This window comes from Podarcis filfolensis (assembly GCF_964270895.1).
Source record: "Podarcis filfolensis genome assembly, chromosome: 18".
NCBI classification, from domain to species: Eukaryota; Metazoa; Chordata; class Lepidosauria; order Squamata; family Lacertidae; genus Podarcis; species Podarcis filfolensis.
The window spans coordinates 1,105,367-1,114,529 of record NC_139622.1 but is presented as its reverse complement, the minus strand read 5'-3'; the positions used below and the strand labels follow the sequence as shown (position 1 = coordinate 1,114,529).

Genomic DNA, 9,163 nt, shown 5'->3' with positions numbered 1-9,163 from the left:
AACCCGATGGCCACATCAGTATCACTGCCACCTCACACGTCTCCAACATCCTGACTTCGTTTCACTCATTTCCCCCAAACTCGCTGATTGATCCCATCAATGTGCTGGTTGGCAACTTGCATTTATTCTTATTATGTTCAAGTTCCTCTCCCTGTCATTTGAAATCAGCTCAGAGAGGGAGCAGAGAGGCAGCTTTGCCAGGAACATGAGCGTTGGCCAGTAGGTGGTGTGCAGCTCTGCCTCCGCCATACAAAGAGGGGAGGCCCAGTCCCACCGAGCCCCCTCTGCAGGAGCAGGCTATCTGCACTCCACTCCTTCTGTGGGGCTTCACCACAGATGGCTGGATACCCAAACGGTCTCTTTCGTTCCAAAATGAAGGAGAGAAAAAGAACAGGGCAGCCGACTTTTCCTGCTCTCCATCTCCCATACTGCTGCCTTGGAGAGTGTTGGCATACCGCGTCATGCGCAAATGTCAAATCTCCGCACGGAGGCTGTCCCGTGGATGGGCAGCGGGCAGGGGAGCTTGCTGTCCACCTCCTGGCACATCTCCAGGTAAGGGTCCAAGAGAACCATGTTGGGGAGTGCAGTGTTGCCCTGTCTCTGCGCCAGGAGATAGATCCTGCCATTGGCTGCGCTGCACCCTGTGAAGAACCGTCGCGCCAGGCACTCCTCCTCCACCGGTGTCCACTCTCCCGAGTCCACATCAAAGCGGAAGGCGCCCCCTCCCACGGTGTAGATGGCCCCATTCAGAGCCACAACGCAGAGGTCATACCTGGGGATGGAGAGAGGAGAGCGTCAGGCAGGTGCCTACACCTCAGGAGGCATGGGGAGGTGACCCCCAGGGGGCAGCTGATCCCAAGGCAGATCTTCCTTCTCCTCCTCCTGTTCCTGACGCAAATCTTCCCCTGCCTCTGGTGGGGAGTGGGATGTGTGCCATTTGGGGAGATGCCTCAGGTGCCCAAATGTTTTGGGCTTGCCTGCCTGGAGGTGTCCCATGTACAAAGCAGCTCTGGACATCCCTCAGCCTAGGCGAGTTTACTGCTGCATTTAGAAGGAGACTGGGCTGCCTTTGGGAATGGGGAGGAAGAGCCAAATTTGATGGAGAAATGGGGGGATGGACAGTGTGAGGGATGATTGGCAAATCTGCAGACGGACAGCAGGTGCCTCCAAGTTCTGAAGGCGCATCCTGGCTCAGAAGAGGCCGTCTTGGCCCAGGGTCAAGGGGGGGAGGCTGTCCCAATCAGGGTGAAAGCCCCAAAGCCCAGGCGCCCATTGCAGGTCTCTGGGGCAGAGGCAGGTGAGGAAGGCATCAGCGAGAGGACAACTGCAGAGTTTGATTATTTTCTGTTCAATTATTTTGGTTATCTTAACATTTTCTATTTCGATTATTAAAGTTAAGATTTTTCTTTTGAATTTTCAAATTGCCAGAAGGAGGCATACCAGGTGCCATCCAACCACCTTAGGGGCTCTGCTCTGGATTTGTGGAGGGTTATGAAGATATTCCACGTATTGCATTCAGAGAGCTGAAAATACAGTACAGTGGAACCTCGGGTTAAGAACTTAATTCATTCTGGAGGTCCGTTCTTAGCCTGAAACTGTTTTTAACCTGAAGCACCACTTTAGCTAATGGGACCTCCCTGCTGCCACTGCGCCGCCGCTGCACGATTTCTGTTCTCAACCTGAAGCAAAGTTCTTAACCCGAGGTAATATTTCTGGGTTAGCGGAGTCTGTAACCTGAAGTGTATGTAACCTGAAGCGTATGTAACCTGAGGTACCACTGTAAAGCCAATATTTTTCCCACCTGACAACCAATGGGCCTCTTTGGTTTCAGATACGAGTACATGGATAGATAAGTTTAAACATGAGCAACCACAGACCTTGTCATGTGGCCCGTGTAGCCGCCGCCAGCTGCCAGCCTTTACCTTTTATTCTTTTTTTTTTTTTTGACACAAGAAAGCCGCCTCTTCAGCGCATGCGCGGCAGCCTACAAGCCAGAGAATGTCTGCCCTCTAGCGGCGCCGGCCGTTCTGCACAGGAAACCTCCACTTGTTTTATATTGAGTGCATGCCATCCTGTGATGTGACAGATCCAATGGCTGCCTGAACCTTTCTCTCCTGTACTGTAAGTCCTACAGATACAACCGGCCCTTTGAGGGTGACCAAACTGCTGATGCGGCCCTCGATGAATTTGAGTTTGACACCCCTGCTCTACAGCATGTGCAGAAATTGCCTGCTTGTCTGTTGGATCCCCTCTTGGTCATGTCCGCTCTGCCCACCAAAGCCTGTCTTCACATGCAGGAGAAGCTTCTAGGAGCCACAGGTGGGAGCTGAGTGTGGGGGGGGGGCACCCAAGGTGGACACACTACTCCAGAAGGAGCAGGATGTGCCCCCCACCTCTAACATCCCAACCTCCAGAGCCGCCTCACCTAGGGAGAGGCGAGAAGGAGACCACATCCCAGATGTCCGTTTCCACGTCCAGCCGCTGGACAGCATGGCAGACATCTCCATTCTCGTCCAGGCCACAGACGACGTAGACACGAGTCCCCACACTAACCGCCCCGGCCCTCTCCACGGGGTGGGCCAGGGGGCTGGTGCTCTCCCAGGAAGAGTCCGTGGGCGCCAGGCGCTCCACCTCAGGCGTGACAGCCCCCTCCTCAGTGCTGCCACCCATCACGTAGAGGTGGAAGCCCACCCCCACAGCACAGTGGCTGTGGCGTGCTGTCTTCATGGCCGGGCCATCCAGCCAGTTGTCGTCCCAGCTGTTGTAGATCAGCACCCAGCCCACGCTGCACCAGGAGAACTCCTCGCGGAAGTAGCCGCCTGTCACAAAGAGGAAGTTGCCTGTGGAGAGAGCGCAAGAGATGCCGTTTCCCCTTCCACCACGGACCCACCACACAGAGAGGCTTCGCTTCCACTGCACATTGCCTCCTGATGAAAGCAAAGCAGTTCGTCTCCAAGGGGTGATATTTCACATCCTGCATTTGTTTCGGTGTGAAGCAAAAGCAACAAGGATGAGGTGGGGACAACCAACTGCTTACATAGAACTGGGGGACAATGGCTATTTCTGCCCCCATTTCCATTGGGGTTCCCTGATGCCCCAAAGAGGTATGAGACAGGGCGAATTGAGGCTGAGGGAGACATGGCCAGGAAATAAACATCTATTGGAAGGCAGCCCAAGACAGGGAGTTTGGAGACTTCTGTGTTTTAGCATTTTGTTGGAAGCCACCCAGAGTGGCCGGGGTAACCCAGTTATAGGAGCATCATCATTATCGTTATTATTATTTCTGGGTCTAAACTGTTTCTGGTGCAATGGGACACTGTCACAGAAACCAGAGCACACAGAAATGTCGTTTACCTTCCTGCCACAGTGGTACCCATTTACTGTATCTACTTGCACCAGCATGCTTTTGGACTGCTAGGTTGGCAGGAGCTGGGACAGAGCAACAGGACCCCATCACAGGGATTCGAACTGCTGACCTTCTGATTGGCAAGCCCAAGAGGCTGAGTGGTTTAGACCGCAGCACCACCCACATCAGGCAAGGCCATGGCACAGCAGTACACGTTGTAGAAGCTTTCCCCCCCCAGGCTTCTTGCAAAGCAGGAAGCAATTCTAAAGAAAAGGGAACCTCTGAGCATGTGCAGGGTGCAGCCAAACCTCCTGGCACCAGGTAGCCACAGCTGGCACTCTCTCCCACCCAGCATTCCACTAGACGCAAACTTCAAGGTGGTACCCTCTGCCCGCCCACACCAACCCAGAGGACACCAAAGCAGAGAGCAGACTGTCAATGGCATGGGGAAAATGCCAGCCACCTGCAGGCTGGCTCACACTCTGTGCAAGCTCAGAAGCCAGAAGAGTTACCGATGGCAGCCACAGCATACTGGGTGAGGTTCTTGCGCCGGAGGGGCGCCCGGGTCTGCCACACCTCCGTCTTCGGTTGGAATTGGAAAAGCTCCTGCTGCTCTTGGTCGTGTTTGCCAGCCAGGACAAAGAGGACCTCATGGCTGCGCCCCACACAAGGTGAGAGGCCTGCCTGTCTCCAGCTGGCAGGCAGGCAAGCATCCAGTTTTTGCAGCAGCCGTCCCGAGGTGTCCTGCCCTGGGGGGCTCTTGCATCGCCGCACCAGCCGCTCCAGGAAGGGCAGGCTCAGGAAGGGTCCGCGGATGAGGCCCGCCAGCTCCAGGAAGACTGCTTCCCGCCCAGCAGGGTCAGCAGTTGCCCACTGCAGCAGCGCCTCAAAGGCTGCCTCCTCGCGGCTCACAAAGAGATCGTCGCTCCGCAGCAGCACCCGCAGCGTCTCTGCAGGGGCCTCCATGAACTCCTCGCCGGAAGCCACTTCGGCCCAGTGTGAGAGCACCACAGAGAGTGCAGCCGCCTGCAGGTGGGCGCAGGAGAAGCATTGCGCGTAGGCCAGGAAACCAAGGCAGTTGGAGACGTGCAGCTCCCTCTCCAGAAATGCCTCACAGAGCCGCTTGGCGCAGTCCAGCTGCAGGAAGTCAGCTGCCTCCAGCAGCTCTGTGACATTGTTGCGGTCAAGGAGGAGGCTGCCCGTCTGTGTGAAGGCCAGCAGGGCCTGGAAGGCAGTGGGGTTCAGGCCCTGGATCCGGATCCGAGGGGCTGTGCGCTCTCGTGTGCCCCCAAAGAACATGGCCTCGAAGTAGCGACTGTAGCGGGCCAAGGCCCAGCGCTCGACAGGGAACTGCCTGTCGCCCACCTCCAGGACCACGTGGCCTCCTGACTGGGCCCCAGAAGACGCCCCCTCCAGGCCAGCCATGTTCACTGGGTGCAAGCAGGCCACACTTTGGGCTGCGCAGGAGGGCTTTGGCCAGGCAGCCAAGACAAATATAACAGCAACTCAGCGCCTAAAAATAGATCCCTCCCTTCTGGCTCCCTCAGCTGCCCAGGCAGCTAGTGAGGCGTCGTCAGGATGTAAGAAGAGCTGCTGGATCAGGCCAAGCCCAACGTCCCTCTTTCCCTGCTGGGACCAAGAGAGACTGCCTCTGCACCTGGTGGTTCCACAAGAATGTCAGAAGAGTGTGGCTGCCAGACCATGTCACAGGTGCCCCAAAGAACATACGGATCCTCTGAAACTGGATATTCCACAGCAGCATTGGAAAAGCCTGGCTGCTGGATCAGGTCCATCTATCCCAGCCTCCTCTTCTCATAATGGCCAACCAGGTGGGAAACCCGTAAGCAGGATCCGAGCAAGAGAGCAGCTCTCCCCTCCTGTGATTTCCAGCAACTGGATTTCAGAAGCATTGCTGCCTTGTCTGGATTCCTGGGTTCTTAGGGAAGCTTGACCACTGCAAAGACAGGAGGCTGGGCTAGATGGGCCTGATCCAGCAGGCTCTTCGGACGTCTTCATTCCTGGGGTACACACTCACTCCTCGTAGGTCTCCTTGCTGTGCTACTGATGTCTGCAACTAAAGAAGCCAAGTAAAGGGAAGTGCTGCTTGAGCAGAGAATGAAGTAGTTGCTACATTTTCATTGTGGCTGCACAATGAGGCATCTACACTCAATTCAAAGAGATTGGTGATAGGTTAAAGATGGCTCCCATCCTCTCCCAAATAAACTTGCTTTGTCATCCCGAGTTTTGATATCACATTTCAAAGCAGAAGAGTCTAACAAATTCTAGGTCAGTTTTGGATAGCTTTTTATTCATGGATTTTCAGGAATTCTCCTAAAAAGGAAAGAGTCACCACCTGGAAATTAAGAGGAGTTGGACACAGGTGTCATTACAGTTCTTGACATTTGGCAAAGCGCTTGACCCCTCCTGGGCAGACAACCATCCTGGAGAAAGGAAGGCAGACACCATTAACCCAAAGGGGAAATGGGCAGTCCCCTCCAAAGCTCTGAGAACAGAACAGCAAGCCAATGTAGGACAGCTATGGCCTTTGCCAAAGAGGTAAAAGGAACAACAAAAACCCTCATCTTCCTGTGTAATATTTTACATAAACACAGCACGATATTTCAGTGGCTCTAGACTGGAGTCAAAAGTTCACAGCAAAATAAGGTTATTTTCTGAAATAGTTTTCAGGGCATCTCCTGACAAAACGCCTTCTTCCTTGTGAGACACAGTGTCAAAATGCGGGGGGGGGGGGGAGAACTAAAACGCAGTAACAACCACCTTACATAAGTTAACAAGGTCCTTTGCCAGTATAAACATAGCATACAAAAATATGTTCCCCTTGCAGGAAAGTCCATTCTTGTCAGCGGGGGCTGGCCCTCCGAGTCCTCTCAAGATTTTAGCTGCAGAAAGAGCCCAGAGTGGCTTAGCCGTCTTGCTGCTGAATGAAGGGGTTGGGAATGGCTTCCATCCCATCCTGGGGACAGATGAGGACCACCGAGGTCCCTCGGCAGACCACCAGTCCCAGCTGACGGGTGTCCTCTGTGAGCTTGTATTGGTCATCTGGATCTGCAAAGGAAAAAGCCCAGAAAGAGCTACAACACTGGGTCCTGCCAGCTATCCTGCTCTCAAGCCCTGGGGGTGCTTTTCTGCACCAAAGTCAGCGTGTGGAACTCAGACCCGGGAGCCAGGTGGCAGCCAGAGATAGGAGCTGAGGCTCAACATCCCTCAGCAAGACAAGGGCCCCCTGGGATCAGCTGTGGCAGCAGCGCTAGGCTGTATCCCACTCAGACCTACAGAAATTACTGGGCCCAAGCCAGCTGTGCCCTTAAATCTCAGTGGGTCTACTCTGAGTAGGAGCAAGTGGAGAACAGAACAACCTGTGACTGGACAGGTCTCCTTGATTATTGTTAGCCATGGGTGATACACAGAACCAGCCCAGTTAGTTGGGAGCCTTTGTTCTCCTGTCTGTTGGGGCATCTAGTTGGCCACTACAGAAAAGGGGGAGCAGGACCATGGCCTGATCCTGCAGAGGATGGGGAAAATTCATGGAGAAGAGCCTGCTCCTTTCCTGTCATCTGCTTGCTGTGGGGGGTGTTAGAATTCCTGCTCCATGATTGCAGTCATGGGATTGTTGTCTATCACATGACAGTGTGTTTTGACTCCACAGAGTGGGAAGTGATGAAGACAGGATGCTTGTGTTACTGTGTTCCGTGAAGTGGGACTATTGTCCTTTGTTCTTTTCTCTTTGCTGTCTGATGCTAGAGAAAGAGGGAGCCATGTTGCAATGCTCCGTGTGTGTTTATATGTAAATAAATTAGATTAGCCAACATGCTGAATTGCTGAGGTCTGTCCCGCATATGCTGCGATAACTCTGTGGATCCATAAGTGTGCCGATGTCTGTTGGCATTGGTCGCTGTGATGTTTGGGCTGAAGAAAGCTTATGAAGCTCTCGAATGATCAACCAGGAGGGAGGGAACATGCCAGTCGGGTGTAGGCTGAACTCCTGACAGGGGGGTCATGGGGTCTTAAACGCACCTCTCATATACTCAATGGTCCCATCCAGCACCAGGTTTAGAAGGGGGTCAAATCCTTTCAAGACACCGCTAGCTGTGGGAAAACAAGGAAAAACAGTCAGGAGCCGTCGGGAACCACGCCAAGGCTGAACGCAGAAAGCTGTGATGTTACAGTTACATTCTGCATATTACAGTGGTGATTCCCTAGCAAGCAGGATTATGCCAGGGATGAAGCACACCAGCGATGTAATCTGGCCGCAAAGGAGAACAGATCCGTCCTCAGACCTGAATCATGAAGAGGCGGTGACAGGCACAGTGTCGGGTCCCCAATAGCAGAGGTGCTATGGAGACTCTGCTTACCTTCCCGGCCACCCTGGAACTTCACACGGATGGTTTTATCAATGTACTTAGACAGATCCAATATACTTTCTTTCTTCTTCTTCTCTTTGTCCTAAAGCAAGGTGGGAGAAATGGGGGCTCAGGTGAACTCAGTTTCCAGCTTGTTTTAAAGTAAATTGGGGGAAATCAAACAGTCATCATTTTAGCCCACTGAGGGCTCAGGTTTAACCCCCTCCCCATGGCATCGCCGGGTCGGGCTGCGAATGCTCCCTGCTTAAAATGCTGGAGGGCAGCTGCCAGTCGACAGTACTGAGCTAGCTGGGACAGAGGAAGCGGGTGTTCATCAGGACTGGCCAGCCAGTGAGTGGAGCCAGAGCCGAAGCCAACACTTTCTGATTTCCTCCCTGTCCTCCTTGCCACATTGTGCCAGGGCCAAAAGCCTTCCTGCACTGGGCCACTTCTCATCCTGCCTGCCCGCCTTGGGGAACTCCCACCAAGTGGGTGCACCAAAGGGAGGAGGCCCAGGCAAGAGACGCCTCCGCACTGTGTCTCCTCCTGACCTTAAAACAACCCTGCCAGCTTTGCCCAGCTGCTCTGAACACAGGAGGAGTCCAGGGTGTTCAGACTGGAGAGCCACTGGCCACATCGGAAAGGCCGGTCTGCTGCTGCTCCAGAGGCTTAGGCAGGACTTCCTGGGAGGTTCTCAAGGAGAGTCTGGATCTGGGCGCCTCTCAGCGTTTCTTCAGCTGCTGCGATTCCTGCCTCGTCGGCGGTTCTGCTGGATGACCCCTGGGGGCCCCAACTCTGCGGCTCTATTCCGCCGGCGTCCTCGCTGGCCGGCAGCGGCTCTTCCAAGGGCCCGAGAGGCGAGCGACGCGGGATCTCCAGCCCCCGGGCCTCGGCCTGCGACACCTGCTCTTCCCCCGCACGAGGAGATGAGCCGCGATGGAGCCTCCCGCTCCAGGCGCAGCCTATCCGGCCCGCTGGATGATGGCGGGCCTCGCCTGCATGACGTCAGCGCCTTATTCGCCTACCTGGTCGTTGCGCCGCCTGCATAAATCTGCATACATTCCCTCTCCCCCCCCATCCCCTCCGCTCTACTCACCGCCATCTTGCTCTCCACAGGCATCCCGCTTCCGCGCCACTTCCGCCCGCTTTCTAACAGGCCCCGCCTCACCGCTCCTCCAATGGTAGCGGCAAGAAACCAACCCGCGAGCCCCGCCTCTTCCTGCCGGCGCTGTCTTGCCCCTCTAGGCCTCGGGCTCCCGACTCCACTCCTTTGTCGCCCTAAGAGCGAGAGGGAGGCGGGGATTTCGATAGCCTATTTCCGTCCCAGACCGGAAGTGCCTCCCGCCGCGAGCGGAGACCAGACTGGAGCGTCGGAAGGGTCTCTCGCGAGCGGCCCTGAGGGTTAGGGTTAGGGTTTTTAAACGTCCCTGTCTATAACATGGTTGTGTGACTCTTC

At 54.9% G+C, this 9,163-nt stretch overlaps 2 protein-coding genes across 2 annotated transcripts; both read right to left on the bottom strand.

The window, feature by feature from the left end:
- Positions 1 to 105: 105 nt before the first annotated feature.
- LOC310753390 (kelch-like protein 23) lies at positions 106 to 4,960 on the bottom strand. The gene is made up of 3 exons (XM_083594662.1): positions 3,859 to 4,960; positions 2,426 to 2,840; positions 106 to 772 (listed from the first exon to the last, which is right to left on the bottom strand). Exons 1-3 carry the CDS (start codon positions 4,769 to 4,771, stop codon positions 460 to 462), a joined length of 1,641 nt encoding a protein of 546 aa, XP_083450788.1. The 5' UTR covers positions 4,772 to 4,960; the 3' UTR covers positions 106 to 459.
- Positions 4,961 to 5,633: 673 nt separating this feature from the next.
- Positions 5,634 to 9,128, bottom strand: LSM7 (LSM7 homolog, U6 small nuclear RNA and mRNA degradation associated). Its single transcript, XM_083595003.1, has 4 exons — positions 8,804 to 9,128; positions 7,720 to 7,810; positions 7,382 to 7,453; positions 5,634 to 6,412 (listed from the first exon to the last, which is right to left on the bottom strand). Exons 1-4 carry the CDS (start codon positions 8,825 to 8,827, stop codon positions 6,270 to 6,272), a joined length of 330 nt encoding a protein of 109 aa, XP_083451129.1. The 5' UTR covers positions 8,828 to 9,128; the 3' UTR covers positions 5,634 to 6,269.
- Between the last annotated feature and the right edge of the window lie 35 nt (positions 9,129 to 9,163).